Here is an 18,256-nt window from a genome sequence, read left to right on the forward strand (position 1 = left end):
TGACCTATACTCTGCCTCTGTTGAAGACCTTGACACCACAGCCTGTTTTTTTGACTTCCAAGAGATCAATGCATTTCCAAGAAACACACAATATCTAGTTAATGACTTTTTGGTATCAGAGCAGCCTGCACAGTCAGCATCACAGTAAGTTTTAAGTTGCAAATCTGACTCCACAGGAAAGAAAACTCCTTGCCCTGGTGTGCCTTTGAGGTATTGTAATATTCTTGTTGCTGCCTTTATGTGAGGGACTCTAGGCTATGATAAAAACTGACTAAGTCTGTGAACAGAGTAGGTAATATCAGGCCTGCTAAGTGTAAGATCCATTAGCTTCCCTATTAACCTTCTGAATTGACCTGGCTCCTTAAGTAACTCACCATCACCCTTGGACAATTTTAACTGTTGTTCCATAGGTGTTTCTTTAAGTACTTCAAGAACATATTTTCTTTGATTTAGACTAATACCCTTATCACTCCTTGCAATTTCTAAGCCCAAGAAGTATTTGAGAGAACCTAGGTCCTTAATTCCAAACTTCTGGTCTAGAACAGCTTTAACTGAGGCAATACAACTTGGATTATTACCTGTTAGAACCATATCATCCACATATACCAATAATGCAGTGAACAAATCACCATTGGAATGAATAAACAAAGAATGATCTACCTCAGATTGAATGAAACCAAGCTGTAGGATGGTGGTAGACAACTTTGCATTCCATTGCCTTGATGCTTGCTTCAATCCATAAAGGGATTTCACAAGTTTACAAACCAAAGGGGCAGAAGAATGTGGTGAAGAACACTCCCCCTTACTGTAAAAACCAGGGGGCAAACTCATATATACTTCTTCATCTAAGTCTCCATGCAAAAAAGGCATTGTTAATGTCTAGTTGATGAAGAGGCCAACTTTGGCTGAAGCAAGTGCAAGAAGAACTCTGACAGATACAGTCTTTGCAACTGGAGAAAAGGTTTCCAGAAAATCTAAACCTTCTCTTTGGGTATAACCTTTGGCCACAAGTCTGGCCTTGTATCTCTCAACACTACCATCTAAGTTAAACTTCACCCTGTACACCCATTTACAGCCAATGGGGGTCTTTCCAATAGGTAAAGGAGTAAGAATCCAAGTCCCAGTCTTCTCCAAAGCCTGAATTTCCTTATCCATTGCCTCTCTCCAAACAGGAATTTGAACTGCTTGGGGGAAAGTAGCAGGTTCTGGATGACAGGCATTGACAGTCATGAGATAAGACTGATAGGAAGGATTAATGTGTGAATAACTGAGAAAATCAGCCATATCATATGGGCAACCTGAATCAGGAACTTTTGCAGCTGAAGTGCAACCCGGATCAACAACTATTGCAGCTGAATTGCAAGCATACTCTTGCAGGTAGGCAGGTGTTTTATGGACCCTGGTGGATTTTCTGGTGTGTGGAAGTGCAGTAACAGGTATAAGAACAGTAGGTGAAACATAAGTAATTTCTAAAGAATTTGAATTAGACAAAACAGTGTCATGGGGAATGGATGTAGAACTGTTAGTATCATTGACAGATGGAGGCAATGTAATTGGAATATTTGAAGTATGAGGTGGAAGCCCAATGACATCTGAAGTGTGAGATGGAATATAGACCTCTGAAATACTAACAGGAGTGACAAAAGAATCTAAATTGCTATCTGTGGGAGAATGAGAACCAACATCAGAAGTAACAAAAGGATCATTGAAATTAGTATTGCCTTGAACATAAAGAAAATGATTTTCATGAAAAACAACATCTCTAGATGTAAACACAGTTTTGGTAGACAAATCCAAAACTCTATAGCCTTTAACCCCTAAAGGATAGCCCAAAAAAATGCATTTTTTAGCTCTATATGATTGTCAACGTCCCTATTTCGCTTTGCAACTTGTTAATGTAAAACATTAACAAGTTTGGATGTCATTATCTTTTTTATAATTTGATTTCAAAAACATTGCAGATATATTTAAGTGTTGACAATAAATACCTTACTGATATGAGCACTTCTAGTTTCCTTTGCTACATTGCTTAATAGGATAAAAATTTCGAACTTACCATAGTTTCTGTATAGAAAAATATAGATTTTGGGAGGGCAATCCTATCTTTTCACTTGGAGAAAATGTAAATTTCATGCTAAGTAGGAAGAATAAAAGAAAACCAACACGAAATGAAGGGTAAGATCTCCATTGATAGTGATTATGTTGTGTTTCCTAGTCCGCCTGTGGACATTATGCATATTCTTGAGGCTGATGCCTGTGGTCTGGCTGTAAACAGGCTCTGTCCTGTATCTTTGTTTTCTGTTTTGTTTTTAATACATTCCTTTTCTACCAAAAAAAAAAAAAAGGGTAAGATCTTTTGTCTGCACATTGTTTTTGGGATGCAGTATGGTCAGCCTTTGATAGGTACAGTAGGGTTGGATTTGATGCTTTAATTTGGTCCCCCTGAGTCTGAGTGAGCCCAACCCTCTCTCTCTCTCTTTCTCTCTCTCAATTTACCGATTTTCCCTTAACGTGTGCGTTGGGTTTCTTTCATGTTTTGCCAAATTGGAATCTATTGTCCGGTGGTGGTGGGGTGGTGCCTGGTGAGTGACTGGTGTGGGTGGATAGGACCCACCTGCCCATCCATATCAACATTGACTCACTCTGGTCTTGGTTTACTAGCTTCCTTGCCTTTTCTTTTATTTTTTATTATTTTATTATTTTATTATTTTTTTTATGGGAACTTCCTTGCTATTTGATTGCTTTATTCTTATTAGATTACATATTCATACTTATTTTATTTTATTGTCTAATATTCTTGAATTTATTTAAAAGCTATTTGATTGATTTATTATTTTTTCATATATTGGCAACCAATTTGTCCTTCATTAATTTATGGTAATAATTAATAACTAAATTAAGTTCATAAAAATTTATGTTAATAATTAATAATTAAATTATTGTTGGAAAAATAGCATGGAGTGAATAAAAAATTGATGTTTTCTATGTTCACTTGAAGATATTATTATTAGTGGTGAAAATCCTTGAGTCCCACCTTGGAAATAACAGAAAATATGAGCTTTGGGTTGGATATTGGGTTGGGCTTTAGGCATGTGTGGACTAGGCCCACTTATCCAATTAATAATAATATTTTATTATTTTAATTATTGAGTCAATTAGTCTGTGCACAACAGTTATCACTGAAACAGAATTCCTGTTCAGTAACGTATAAGTTTCATAGTCCCTCATTCATGAAAACCACTTTTCACGCATAAAAAAAACTCTCAGAGTGAGAATATTTTTTGTTCATTCATTTTGTGTCAAAGAGAGAGAAAGAGACATTGAGTAGTTTGCAGAGCACGACCTTGTGTGCTTCGTTTTCATGCTGTAGATCATTTTATCCTAGGAGGTAGTCGTCTGCGAGTCTCAAAGCACCACAGTGATTGTGTGAGGGGCGAAATCTGCTTTAAGGAGATTGTGTCAAACACAAGACTTGATTTGAATTGTTCGTTCTTCACGCATTTGGTTTGTGAGTTTTTAATTATTAGCAGATTTCTTCTTAAATATATTCAGTATTTGTTTATTGCTCTTGTTTATCATATCTATTTGTGTTATTGTTTATATTTAGATTTGTGTATTATTTCTTTTACTTTATCACAAAAGTAAATTGTTGAGATATGTCTAACAATTATAACTACTAAAGAAAAGCACTAGTCATGTCTACGGTTACGCTCTAAAAGGGTCAGTCAAATCCCATTTCATATATGATTGTTCTCATTTATTTATTTATTTTTTTCTGCCGGCAACCTGTAGAGGTGGTTAATGAATAATAGAACATTTTTAATGATCGAGTCATGAACTAAAGTTTCAAAAATGGATGAAAAGAAAGAGATTGGGTCAGAGTCAGACACGAAATGTGGTGCGCGCAAGGAAATTAAGGAAGCGCTGTCCTAATTTGACCAACACATATATGTTGCTGTTAGATTGTTCACGTTTATTTCTTTCTTTTATGTAAAATGCCAAGAAGAAACGGACATTCTTTATTGCATTTGTGACTTTTATGAATTCGAAAAGCTAGCGAAGAATAGTAGAATACCAACTTTTTCTTTTTCTTTTCTAATTATTTATGTCATGGATATGACTAGTAGCATTTGTCAATTTCGTCTGCATCATTTTTGTAATTTTGTTGCACTACTTGGTGGCTATGGCTATATATAAGCTTATTATAAAAGTAAAAGCAGCATGAGGGGACATCCAAAGAATCTTCCAAGTGTTAAGATTTAATGTTTTATTTTATAATATTTAATTGAAAGTATCTTTGGATATTTGGTAGTTTGACCAAGTCTATAGGATATTTGGTTATTTGATCTCAGACAGATTTCATGACTGTGAAGTGTCTCACGTTATTATTCTAGCTTGTAGGAGTTGTGGATAGTGCTTTCCTATTTTATAGTAGTTGTGGTTAATGCTAGATAAAGTGTTGTGATGTTTTGTTTATCAATAATATATTCAGCTTTTATCATTCAGCAAGTCCCTTTCTGCCTTTTGTTTTTTCTTTGTATCAGTCCTGTGTTGGCACGTCTCTTGCTTTCTGTTTTTTCTTAACTCTGTATCACCAAGATGATAGTAGTCCTGTCCGGTGGGCTGTGGCTGCAACTGCCAGTTCAACGCTATAAAATTAATGCTTATGACTATTCGGATAAATATCTGTAGCTTTACTCCTCACACCATTCCTTCCCCACTGGAGTACGTTCGTTGCGCAATAGTTCATTATTATAAACTTTTTACTCAAAGACTTTGTTGTATTTGTAAAAAAACTCTCTAAATAGTGACTTTAGTTTGGTCGGGTGAAAAGTGGGAAATGAAAATGAGAGAAATAAAAGTGAGGAGAAAATAGGGAAGGAGAGGGTCTTTGGTGGTAAAGTACCCATCTATTCTCTCTTCCCTGCACACATATCTAGAAGTTTTTATTTGCTTATTTATTTATTTTATTTAATAGAAATATAAGAGTAAATTTATATAATTTATATTTTTTATATTCTCATTTTTTCAACCATGAAAAAGATATTTTTATCCTTTTTTTTATTCTCCCAACTAAATACATATGATAGAAAATTAGAAATTTTTTTTTTCTACCATATCCCGCGGTTAAAATGGCATAAAAAATTGTTTCTAAAAAAGAAATGGCATAAAATTAAAAAATATTTTACAATTATCTATGTGACAAAATATTAATGGTGGATAATAAAGTAATGATGGACCTATATAAAAACCAACAATAAAATAAACAATTATGAAGTTTATTGAGAAAAATATTGTCTATAGAATATAGATTCCTCCTTCAATATAATATTGTAAATTACTCATTCAAGATAAACAACGTACAGCATTTGGATATATATTTGCTTTACTTCTTTCTTAAGAAAAGAAAAATAGTACTAACTGATCATTAATTAGTACTAATTCATCAACATAAAAACCAAATAGGAATAATTACTTGCTATTTTTAATTGTGATTCGGACTTCTTCTTTTTTTAATTTTTTTCACGTTGCTAAATAATTACTTGTATTATATGAGCTATATCATATGATAGACTTTAGTCGATCGCACATTTTAATTTTATACAAATGCATCATCATCACTTGAACATATGTCTCTTTGGCTATAAAAAAGCCAAAGAGACATATATTGAAGTGAGATGATGCATTTGTATAAAATTATTGAAGTGATGATGATGCATTTGGCTATGTTCATCAAAATAAATGTCTCTTTGGCTATATTCGAAACGTACTATTTCTATGATCTATTTCTGCAACTTTGTCGGAAGCATGGTTAATAAAAGTCTAGGCAGCGGAATTTGATCGTTTCAGCGTATCTATTCTAAGTAAAAAGCCACCATAGGACGTTTGCAGTGCAAATTGAGGATGTGACAAGAAATACCCGTTCTGAGTCAAAAAAAAGAGAGAAGAAAATAAAAAATTACATTATAATAATGGGCCCATTTCACTAACTCCCTCGAATGCCACAAAGGACCATATAAGTTGTATGTACCTTGGGAGAAAGTATACCATATTTCGATAATATCAACTCAGCATCTGTTTTGGTATTTCCTATCTAATAAATGAGTGACACCTATTTCAAAAAACCACATCAGACTACTCCAATAATATTGAAGATTGTGATTAATTTATTGGAATAGTCTGATGTAGTTTTTTGAAATAAGTGTCACTCATTTATTGGGTAGGAAATACCAAAACAGATGCTGAGTTAGTATTACCGAAACATGGTATACTTTCTCGTACCTTGGACATACAGCAGGCATATCTAGCAGCTATATATAAATATGATTTTATATATATGATTTTTTTTATAGCTATATCAAAATTATCAATTTTGTTTGGTGGCTATTCCAATTTCCTTATTATAACATAACATTTTAAAATTGATTTATTTTGGTAAAATATTTAGTGATGTAACATTATTTAAAGTTACATCAGGTGTAACTTGAACTAAACTCTATTATTATTATTATTATTATTATTATTATTATTATAACACAAAATAATAATTAAATTTTTATCACATTGTGTTATACAATTTTCAGTATCTATCAATTCAAAATCAAATTAAAAAAAAAAAAAACACATTTTATCGGGCTTAAGAGCACTCACAGCAGATGTGCCATATGTGCCAAATGCTAAATATTTGGCACACCAAACACAATTTGACCCCATTTATCAGATGTGCCATATCTCATATTTTTTGCAACATGCTACAGTAGAGTCACAAATTTGCCATGGTACGGAACGCGTGTGGCATATGATTTATTCTTTTTTTTATTCCTCTTTCTCTCTCATATCTCCTTTAATCTCACCTGGTAAACCCCAATCCTCTCCTCTCTTTCTCACCTCAATCCTATCCTCTCAAACCCCAACTCTCACTGCTCTTCCACGCCTACGCCAACGCTGACGCCGATGATCACTTCCACGGTGACGCCGACCTCTCTCTAGCAATGGTTTTTCTATCTTTTTTTTTTTTTTTTTTTTTTTTTTTTTTTGTGGTTTGATGGGTTCGGTTCTGATGGAGGTGGGTGGGTTCAGATGGGCTAGGCTATGGGTCGGCGATGTCGGTGTGGGAGTAATGCCGGTGTGGGTCGACAATGACGATGACGACGATGAAGATGGTGGGTTTGGAGTCTGGGTTGACTTGGATTATGAAGGTTTTGGGTTTGGAAGTGGGTGTGGGTGAGGGTGTGGAGGCGGTGGGTTTGTCGGGGTTTGTGGTTGAGGTGGTGGGGCTTCCGATTTGGTGTTGGTGGGCTATGGGTTGTGGGTCAAGGTTTTGGGTCGGCAGCATTGTGGGTCGAGGTTGGTTGCGGCAGCGTTGTGGGTTTTGGTCCAGTGGTTACTTGAGTTTGTTTGTTGATGGGTTGGTTGGGTTGGGGTTTTGGGTAGGTGATTGGTTGAGGCAGTTGATGGGTGCGGAGGATTTGGCTGGGGTTTGGCTGGATTTGTTTGGGTTGGGTTTTGGCTAGGATTTGTTTGGGTCGTGAAGGATTTGGCTGGGATTTGATGGGTTGTTTGGGTTGGGGTTATGGTTGTTTGTTGTGGAATTTGGTTGGATTTGTTTGGGTTTGCTTTGAGTTGTGTTTTTGGTTGTGGAAGATGTGGTGGTTGTGTGGTGGAGGCTGTTGGTTGTTGGCAGCAGTGTGATGGCTGTTGATTGTGTTGATGAGTTGTAAATATTATTTTAATGTGTAGTAAATATTATTTTAATGTATAGAATTGAATGATAAAACATCTGATAAATGTGATGTTGTAAAATAATGTGGTAAAATAATAAAGTAGGCCTTTGGTGTGGTAAAATGACATAATTTTTGCAACAGCCGCTACGAATGCTCTAACAATATTTCCCTTCCTTGATTCGACAACTCCACCAATGCCTTCAAGTTAGGTTGGAGATTTTCTGATTTAAGAAAGTTGGGTCGGGTTGGAAAATACCCCAAACCTAACCTCACCTCTAACTGTGAGGATGAGCCATATATATAACTTTCCAAAACATGATTTGGTTACATGTAGACTACTCTTCAAACTTTTTTTTTTCTTTAGAAAAATATATTTAAATGACTATAAATTTTATTATAAATGATTTACAACTTAACATGAAAATAAATGCGATTGGTGATTTTTGTATAATGTTTAAAAGTTGACATATTGGTTTGTAAAATTTACGTAATGAAATTTGTAATATTCCTACAGAGTCATTTCTTTGATGTAAAATCCCTGTAGTATCAATCTTTTGAAGTTGATTTACATAATTGATGATGTGGCTTTTTTTTTAGTATTCACCAACATTACTTAATTGAATAACAATCACCGCCTATCATGAAGACATTAGGGAATTTTTTTTTTTTAAAATTTATTGCATATCTAGACTACTTATTGTGTTATAAAAAAAAAATTGTGAGTGGTTGACTCATATAAAAGTGATTTAGTCTAATCAAAACTTGGCATGTTAGCAAGTAATTTTTTTTTTTTTTTTTTTTTGTGTCCCTAGCATTTTCCCTGGAGTTTTTATTGTTTCTTTGGACAACAAAATAACAATAATAAAAGAGATGGTGTAACTATTGTCATGCAATTTCTTTGTTGTGAAAAAAAATTTTTTTTTGACAAACAATATGAAAGTAATAAACAATTACTCACAATTTATCATATCAAAGTTATAACAAAAGTTAAAAATTGCGACTCAAAAGTTTATTATAAGTCTAAGTGTAGTTAGGGTTTGACTTACTTTTAGTACTTTTTTAACTAAAATCTCATTTTATTTTAATAAGAAATTATCACATCGCCCACTAACTAAATAAAAGGTGGAGATTAAAGTCCACTATCACTTGCTATTGTGTATTTAAAACAAAATGAGACATCCAGTTAAAAAAGAATTGAAAATAAGCTAAACCCGTGTAGCTGATAGTGATATTCAGTATTCTTTTAACTGGAATCTCCATTTATTTTAATAAGAAACTGTCAAATCGCTCACCAACTAAATAAAAGATAGAGATTAAAGTCCACTATCACTTGCTATTGTGTATTTAAAACAAAAGGAGACATCCAATTAAGAAAAACTGAAAATAAGCTAAACCTGTGTAGCTGATAGTGAGATCCTCCAAAGTTCAGATTAAATTTGGCGATCAGGTGGTTGTAAGTGGAGTTAGTCTTTTTTTTTTTTTTTTTTGGATGATGAGAGTGAGTCCTTGTTAAGCTAGGTATATAAAATTATACAAATACACAGAAAGGGTCCAAATTAAATTATACATCCTTTGATTTCTTTGTTTATATTATTGATTTTTAAACAGGGCAGTTACTTTGTTGGTATCGCAAGGGCCGTAAATAAGTTATAAGTGTCACTCCCATGTTGGAGAAGCCAAAGCCTTTGTTTTGAACAATAAGCTACTGTCGTGTATAACTTTTTTATTTATTTATACGAACTCTCTTGTATTCCATATTTCTATTTTCTAGCTTTACTAGCTAAAAGATTCCCGCTTTTACCAAAAGAAAAAATGTTTATAAGAAGAAAAGATGTAAAAAAGTTTACCCCAAAAAACAAAGATGCATGTACAAATTAATTTTGGATAGTTGGCTTCATTGCTGCATAGCTCTTTCCTAGGTGTAATACATTTCTATTCTACAAAAGCCTACCTTGACTAAATGATTAATTAAGAAAAATCTCACACACAGTCCCACACAGGGGCCTCAATGGTGCGGTTTGGATTCGGCTGAAACTGTGTTTACATTTTCTACGTTTTTTTTTTTTTTTTTTTTTTTAAGCCCGCATTTGTCGACTTTTTTTACAGTAAATAGTATATCCATGCACTATTTACGAACCCATACATTTCACTTTTCAGTAACTTTTTCATCAAAAATGAGTCTCACGGCACTATTCATACATTTAAAAATTATTTTGCTACAGTATTTTCAGTTTTCAGTTTCAGCAAAATAAGTTTTATTTAAATAGACCCACTCCCCTATTAAACCCCATCAACCATATTTCAAAACTATTCTCTTATAGTCTCTTACTGTTGTCTCTCTTTCTCTCTGTAAACCTGGGTTCAGAAGGAGGAGAGTTGAATGTGAAAGTGAGCAAGAGGGAGGTTGTGGCAGCAGTGCTGCCACTGCAAGAGCATTGGCTACCACTATCCAACCTAGACTTGCTTCTACCCCCAGTTGATGTGGGTGTGTTTTTCTGTTACAAGAAGAACACCAGCTTACTGGGAAAGGACCTCTCTAATAATTTTGGCTCCATGGTTGGGGTTCTTAAGAAGGCCTTGGCCCAAGCTCTCGTGACATACTATGCTTTTGCTGGTGAGGTGGTGTCAAACCCTGTTGGTGAACCTGAGATTCTTTGCAATAACCGTGGTGTGGACTTTGTCGAAGCTTTTGCTGAGGCAGAGCTTAAAGACCTCGACTTTTATAAACCTGATGACACCATTGAAGGCAAACTTGTGCCCAAGAAGAAGCATGGTGTGCTCGCTGTTCGTCACGTGTTTCTTATTCCCAATGTATTCACGTACTCCCCACACGCACACAGCGGTAATATTTTTGGCTCCTGCTAGAGCGAAAATTATCTTAGCGTATAAAACGTCCCTATCACGTTATAACGTCAAATTTTCTCCAACCCCTAATGCATCTCAAATGAACCATTTTTTTTTTTCCCTTTAAAGGGAGAAAATCCTGGAAACTTTTTTTGGATATAATTTTTTTTCTCCCTAAAATGTGTTTTTGGAAGATGCTAGCCACATAATTTTACATGCAAACAATTCAATTTTAATAGCCAGTAGAGTATTTTGCGATGAACTAAAAATCTGAAATAATAAGAAACGAGAATAGTTTTTGAAACTACTTGGAAAGAAACATTATGCCTTTTTTATTTATTTTATTTATGATTAATTATCTATTTATAAATAAATAGATCAAAACCAAAAATAGATTTTATCTTAATTAAAACCACTTTTAATGAAGTAGTATTACTTAATTTGTTTTTAAATCAGAAATATTCCTTGTCTTTGTTTAGGCATCTTGTGGAACCCAGTTTGGATGTTACATTTGCTTTATTAAAAAATTTGTGAGTTCTATAAACAACACACGGGACCCAGGTTTGGACACAGACGCCAGCCACATTTGCTATCCAAACTCACACATATCCAAAATTAGGCGACTGATCAAAGTTTGAGGTACCATCCCCACACAAGAAACTAATATGAAAAAAATGCGTTTTACTTTTTGGCTTCTTCCCGAATGCCAAACTGCTGGTTTTGAAACTTTGAATGATATCTTTCATTTGGATTTTACGGTTATTAATTTGCCGCTTCAATTATATTATATTATGATCAATAATTGCTTTGAACAAATCCTAGCTACTATTTCTTATGTGTTCTATTTTTTCAGTTTTTTTAATTTAAATTAATTTATATATTTTTTTTGAGGGTGAAATTAAATTATATGGTTCGTGATATTGAACAATAACTCATAAATTGTTTTATTTTCTAATGGTCATGGCTTGTATGGAAAATGAAAGGTTAACTGTTATTGATAAGAAAATATCTTATCTGTGGGATATGTGTTCCTTAATAATTTGTAGGTTCCACGTGACTATAAAGTCTATGTTAAAGATGGAATTTAATATATTTTTTTTTTTGGTAAAAGGAATTAAATTTCAAATTATTATTAATATTTTTTTTTTTGTTTTTACTCACTTTAATTGAATTTGTCAAAAGTAAGGCATTATTTTTACACACGTGATATTGCTATAGTTAATTATTATTAACTATTTAGAAAAACAAGCTGTAAAAAATGGATTTCTTTTTTGTAATAAAAAAATGGAATCTATTATATATGTAGGACTAACAAACTTCATAAATTAATCATATTTCGGAGAGAAAAAAAAAGAATAAAATTAATTAAAAAAGAAGGGCTCCTTTTGATATTAATTATTATATACCAAAAGTCATAACCTACTAACCCAATAACTTGTTAAAATTAAAACAGCAACCAATCCAAATAAACGCAACAAGTAAATGAATTTGGTGAGGACGAATTAGTCAAATATTAAATGTTTGACAAGGCACGTAGTAAAAAAAAAAAAAAATACTAATACTGACATTTTTGGTTTTGTATTTGGAATATGCAGGTAACCGAGCTCAAGTGTGGTGGGTTGGTTGTGGCGTGCACGTTTGACCATAGAATTGCAGACGCCTACTCGGCCAACCTATTTCTTGTGTCATGGGCTGAGATGGCTCAGTCTAAACCCATCTCTACGGTGCCATGTTTTCGTCGTTCTTTGCTCAATCCTAGACGCCCTGGTTCAATTCATCCATCCTTGAACGACATGTATATTCCAGTGACCTCATTGCCTCCACCCAAAGACCCACAACGTGGTGATGATTATCTTATTAGCCGCATATACTACATTAAGGCTGACCAACTCAACCTGCTCCAATCACTAGCTACCACAACCAATGGTTGCAGGAGGACTAAACTAGAGTCCTTTAGTGCCTTCTTGTGGAAGATGGTTGCTAAACATGCTATTCTTAACAATGTGGACAAAAAGGTAACCAAAATGGGCGTTGTTGTGGATGGTAGGACAACGTTAAGTGATGGAGATATAGACAAAGCTTCACTCATGGGGTCTTACTTTGGAAATGTGCTATCCATACCTTATGGAGGCAAGGAAGTAAATGAGATTGATGAAAATCCATTGAGTTATGTGGCCAAAGAAGTTCATGATTTCTTGGATGGTGCAGTGACCAAGGAACATTTCTTGGGGCTCATAGATTGGGTGGAGTCTCATCGTCCAGTGCCAGGGTTGGCTAAGATATATTGTAGTGGGAGTGAAGATGGACCAGCTTTTGTGGTATCATCAGGGCAAAGGTTCCCGGAGTCAAAGGTGGATTTTGGATGGGGTAAGCCAATATTTGGGTCATACCATTTTCCATGGGGAGGTGATTTAGGGTATGTGATGCCAATGCCAAGTCCAAGTTGCAACGGTGACTGGGTTGTGTACGTGCACCTCTTGAAAGGTCAAGAAGAAGGTTCATTTGAGATGTATTAGGGGTTGGAGAAAGATTGACGTTATAACGTGATAGGGACGTTTTATACGCTAAGATAATTTTCGCTCTAGCAGGAGCCAAAAATATTACCGCTATGTGCGTGTGCGTGTGGGGTGTACGTGAATACATTGGGAATAAGAAACACGTGACGAACCTGGACAGCGAGCACACCATGCTTCTTCTTGGGCACAAGTTTGCCTTCAATGTGTCATCAGGGTTATACAAGTCGAGGTCTTTAAGCTCTGCCTCAGCAAAAGCTTCGATAGTGGTAGCCAATGCTCTTGCAGTGGCAGCACTGCTGCCACAACCTCCCTCTTGCTCACTTTCACATTCAACTCTCCTCCTCCTCCTTCTGAACCCATGTTTACAGAGAGAAAGAGAGACAGCAGTAAGAGACTATAGTCTATAAGAGAATAGTTTTGAAATATGGTTGATGGGGTTTGATAGGGGAGTGGATATATAGAGGCCCCTGTGTGGGACTGTGTGTGAGATTTTTCTTAATTAATCATTTAGTCAAGGTAGGCTTTTGTAGAATAGAAATGTATTACACCGAGGAAAGAGCTATGAAATATCGTCCACTCAAGGTTTTCTTTACATATCAGTAGAGCAATGTTTTTTCGTGCCCACAAATATTGTTTTGGTGGTCCTCCTCTTGGCGTGGAGATGGAGGAAAGGGATATACTTCTATCTTGTATTATCTTGTAGTCGGCCATTGTGAATTAAGAGTAAAGGGTCTAAGTGCAACATCAAAGACTACCCCTCACCATATTTCACGTTTAAATAGAGATAACAACCCTGTCTAGATAATTGAAAGTACAATAATTGAATCAGCAGTCTCCCAAACGTGGAACGAAACCCTATACATTAGTAAAACAAGGTGAACAAGTATATTTCATCCAAAATACTGCACTGTTCAAACATATTTAGTTTTACTAACCTCTAAATAAAAATAGCTTTCTACTTGTAACCTTACATCACTTGATAATTTACAAAGCTTTTAAATATAGGCAAAATACAATAGAAAAGTAAAAAAAAAACCCCCCAAAGCTCAGATAATGATGATCTATGCAACCTCTGCAAAAACAACTCATCTCATCCATGTTGTCCAAAAAAAAAAACATTATTAGAGAAACAAAAAAATTGAGCTTTCTGTTTTGCCATTTAATTTCTCTACTCTTACAACATAATGAACAAATATTTGTTTGGAATTCATCAAAACAAAAGATAAATCAACCCAGTTAATTAAGGAACCCACTCACAAATTTTTACAGTATAAAAGCTCAAAATCAAGACCCAATTTCAATTAAAAATGAAATAAACCCAATTACAGGAAACAAATCTGTGTGTGTCTCAACTTTTTGCGAGCAACAAATCCCAACAAAGAAAAACCCATTAAAATCAATACATCTCACTTTTAATTTATTATTTCTTTCGCTTTTCATTTAAATATTATTTCTTTATTAATTTTTTATTATTTCTTACACAACTCACTTTACCTATCTCTCCTTCTCTCATATGAAGTTTTTGAAGAACAACTAGCAAACCCACAACCCACAGCCACCTCCACTGCCCACTGGCCCCCATTACCACAACCCAAATCCACCAAATTTGCAACAAAATCATCTCAATAACCAACCAAAATCACACATAAAACAACCAAAATTTAACAAACCCACAAATAGATTTGGGAAGGAAAGATTGGTTATTTCGAGAGTAACCACCTCCTTAGCAAAGGAAAGACTTAAAGAAAGGAAAAGAGAGACTTAGAGAGAAACAGGAAGAGCAAGTGGTTAATTTTCTGGATAATCCCCATTCAACATCTGAAATCTCCTCTTATACAATTCAATCCCATTTTCTAGCCTAAACTACCCAACCAATGCAACTAACTAACTGAGCACAGCAACTACTAACTCATGACTAACAGAATTCAACTAACTAATTGAATACAACTCAGCACAACCACTACTCAATTAACAATGCTAATCATACAATCCTTATCAAATGGCTATTAGCAATGCTTATCAAATGGGTAGCTCCCTAACACCTCTGAGGCATAGTTTTTGGTGTTTAGTGTGCCAAATGCCAAATATTTTGGCACACATGATGCCAATGCTCTAATGGCATCTAAATAACATTCTAATTAATCTAATGTGTCAATGGTAATAATTAGTTTGTAATATGGATAATGTTGTTATATTTTAAACAGTAAAAGGTCTATTTCACTTTGCTGTGGATTAATGTCAAAATGCCCAAGAGCATGTGCTCTATAAGTTGTATTAGAATATGTTATGGAAGTATGCCTTAATATGAACCAAACCGAGAGCAACTTCAACCATCACCTCTACAATTGAACTCTGCATGGCAATTGGATCAAAGTGATAACTATAAACTTTGTATGTGACTTCAAGGATATGGCTTCCAATAGACAGGTTTGGACTTGAAATCCTCTAGCAGCTGATTGAGCAAGCAATAACAACTTGATTAATTTATACACCAATATAGCCTTCAGCATTTTCCACACTAGTGGAGAAATAAATAAGGAGAATGCATGTGAAAGTTATGATAACTCGATAAAGTCTCTTGATGTCATATCAGATACATATCAAATTGTTATCACGATCAAGTTACACGAATTTAGCAAAGTTCTAAGTTACATGAAAATGAAATCTAAAATGTGATAGAACTGTCGTTGCTAAGACTAAACAGCGGGCTGTATTATATAGACAGCGTACTTAATCCAATGGGGAAAAATGATTTGTAACAATGGGGAATACACCTTAACACAAGGGAAATTATTTGACTATTTCAATATCATACAGCTACAGAACTATGTTATTGAATTAATTTGCATAAATTGACATCTACAATTCTATTTTGAGACCCCTCCTTCTGCAGGGTACAGAGGAACAATGGGAAAATTTAAGGGGCTTGTGTTGAGCATAATCTATCTATAATTAAAAACAATGGGAATATAAAATGATAATTACATTCCTACACGACTACACCCACCTTCCCTCAGATTATATTTGGGAGAGGGTTGGGGGGATTTTCTAGAGCAAAAAGAGCACGGGGAGGGCATGCAGGTTGTGGGCTAAGGCTCATCAATATTCACTAGCAGTTTCCTGAGATGTCTTCTTGACATCTATTAATATCCATTAGTTATTTTATGAGATTTTTTCTTGAAATTTGCGATGCTGCAGTGCGGACAAATGTACTCCAGCCCATCCGTTTTAGCATAGTCCTGCCAATCATCATAAAGACGTTAAGACATCAAATATACATTTTCGAATCTACTTATGCTGTCTGTATCTTTTTGCAGATGGATCAAATAGTGAAAGCCAAATGGAAGGAAACCAAAAGCTAAGGTAAATTTGCAATTCATGACACCACTGAATTAAAAGAAATCTTACTAAAGGTTCATGTAAATTGCCATAGCATTCACCTACATTTTGTATAAGAACTCAAATAAGGCAACCATACCTTAAAAGCACCAAGCCCCTGCCGCCTATCACTGCCAAAGTGAGCCCACTCGCCACATATTCCGCTGTTCACCCAATCACCAGCTGCACTACTGTTATATCATGCAGACTCAAATTATTTAGTAAGGCATTTAGTTTTGTGTGCATGCATATAGTAAACAGCAACATGGAGAGAGAGAGGGAGAGAGAGAGAGAGAGACCTGTGACACAACAAGCAGCATTTTAATCTACATCATCATGAGCCAGTTCATATTCTAGAAGATAAGTTTTGTAATGCCTTTTTATTGTATTCCCCACACCCTAATTATCAGAAATACAACTTGAGTCCTCTAAAAGTTTTCCAAAATCCTTGTAAGTTACAACAGGTTAATGAAATTTGAAGTATGAAAGAATAACATCATATGAAACCAATCCCAAGAGAAAATCGTAATTTAAAAAAAAAAAAAAAAAAGCTAGAGTTACTTTCAGCCTATCTAGCCCCCTCAAGTTAAGTCATAAAGCTCAATAGAAAATATTGAAAATAAATTTGTGTCAAGAATATTTTGAAAACAAATAGTAAAAAATCATCATTAGCAAACACCATCTCCCAGATACTTCAAATTTTCCTAATTAGATAAGCTTGCAATCACAAAAGGCATTTACTACGGAATGTGACATAATATTAATTTTGTAAGTAAGGTCTAACCTTCAATTGCATATCATGCAACATAAAGCATCTCAAGAATGAAAGTTGAAAAACCATACAGTCATTCTATTGGTCAATGTGTGATAAAGCACTTTTGAGAAAACTTGTCCTTTCCAATTGATGCCATTCTCGACATGAAAGCCTCCTCATGAAACCACCTGAGGGACCAACTTTTTTAAAGCTAATTCTTGGCATATTTTCAATAACCTTTAATAAGGTAAAGAACTTACTTCTCTATACAAGTTGAAAAGGTCAAGGCGCGCTTAGCATTGAGAACAGCATCAGGGAACTCAGCTAACCCACCTTGAGGAATGAGACGAGTATGTCCACGGAGGGTCAGAAACTGCATCACATCCCTCAAAAATTCCTCCTGCCTGCCAGGATAAGAAAGTTGACATATAAGTATTACAACTCCTTGCACATAAATTGCATCAAGTATATCGAGAGATCCAACATTTTGATCCAAGGAAGAACATTCATTTGCATAAACAACTAATTCATCTACAGGATCTTACTGCCAAAATCTATTAAAACTAGTAGGTTTTGGCTCTCAAAAACATTGTGCAAAAATATAAAACCGAAGCTGATTGGAACTACATAAGAAATTGACAGTGAAACTATTGATTAAATCATCAGCTAAGAATCATATGGCTTTGTTTTTGCAATTACAAGCACAATTTGGTCATATAGCATGCTTGTTTTATATATATATATATATTTAATTGCTGATACTATGATGGCAGTCCCAAGAACTCAGACATGTTTGCTAATTAGTTTTACAAGTCACAATAGGGATAACACACACTCTTTGTCTATGTCCAAACATAAATTCACAAGAACTCAAAAAAGAATTCACAAAATTCAATCCAAATATATATATATATATATATATATATATATCAAAAAGTAGCACTAACAATACCCAACAATAGTATTAGCAAAAGAACTGAAAAGAAAAAAGAAAAATATTACTTGTGCAACAACAGTAATTCAGTCCTGGAATCAACAAA

At 34.5% G+C, this 18,256-nt stretch overlaps 1 protein-coding gene and 1 pseudogene across 1 annotated transcript; one reads left to right on the forward strand and one right to left on the reverse strand.

The window, feature by feature from the left end:
- Positions 1-7,120: 7,120 nt before the first annotated feature.
- On the forward strand, positions 7,121-13,175 carry LOC126728924 (coniferyl alcohol acyltransferase-like). Its single transcript, XM_050434673.1, has 3 exons — positions 7,121-7,224; positions 10,046-10,517; positions 12,164-13,175. The coding sequence occupies exons 1-3, from the start codon at positions 7,121-7,123 to the stop codon at positions 13,082-13,084; spliced, it is 1,497 nt and encodes a 498-aa protein (XP_050290630.1). The 3' UTR covers positions 13,085-13,175.
- Positions 13,176-16,122: 2,947 nt separating this feature from the next.
- LOC126728925 (AT-rich interactive domain-containing protein 4-like) lies at positions 16,123-18,007 on the reverse strand (annotated as a pseudogene).
- Between the last annotated feature and the right edge of the window lie 249 nt (positions 18,008-18,256).

The sequence above is a fragment of the Quercus robur genome, chromosome 5 (genome assembly GCF_932294415.1).
Source record: "Quercus robur chromosome 5, dhQueRobu3.1, whole genome shotgun sequence".
Lineage (NCBI taxonomy): Eukaryota > Viridiplantae > Streptophyta > Magnoliopsida > Fagales > Fagaceae > Quercus > Quercus robur.

What these genes read in the sequence shown, in the direction of transcription:
- LOC126728924 (XM_050434673.1), top strand. Translation starts at nt 7,121, where the DNA reads ATGCCGGTGTGGGTCGACAATGACGATGACGACGATGAAGATGGTGGG. An exon ending in GGGTTTGGAAGTGGGTGTGG is followed by an intron (nt 7,225 to 10,045) that starts GTGAGGGTGTGG and finishes ATTCTCTTATAG; the next exon opens with TCTCTTACTGTTGTCTCTCT. An exon ending in GTGTGCTCGCTGTTCGTCAC is followed by an intron (nt 10,518 to 12,163) that starts GTGTTTCTTATT and finishes TGGAATATGCAG; the next exon opens with GTAACCGAGCTCAAGTGTGG.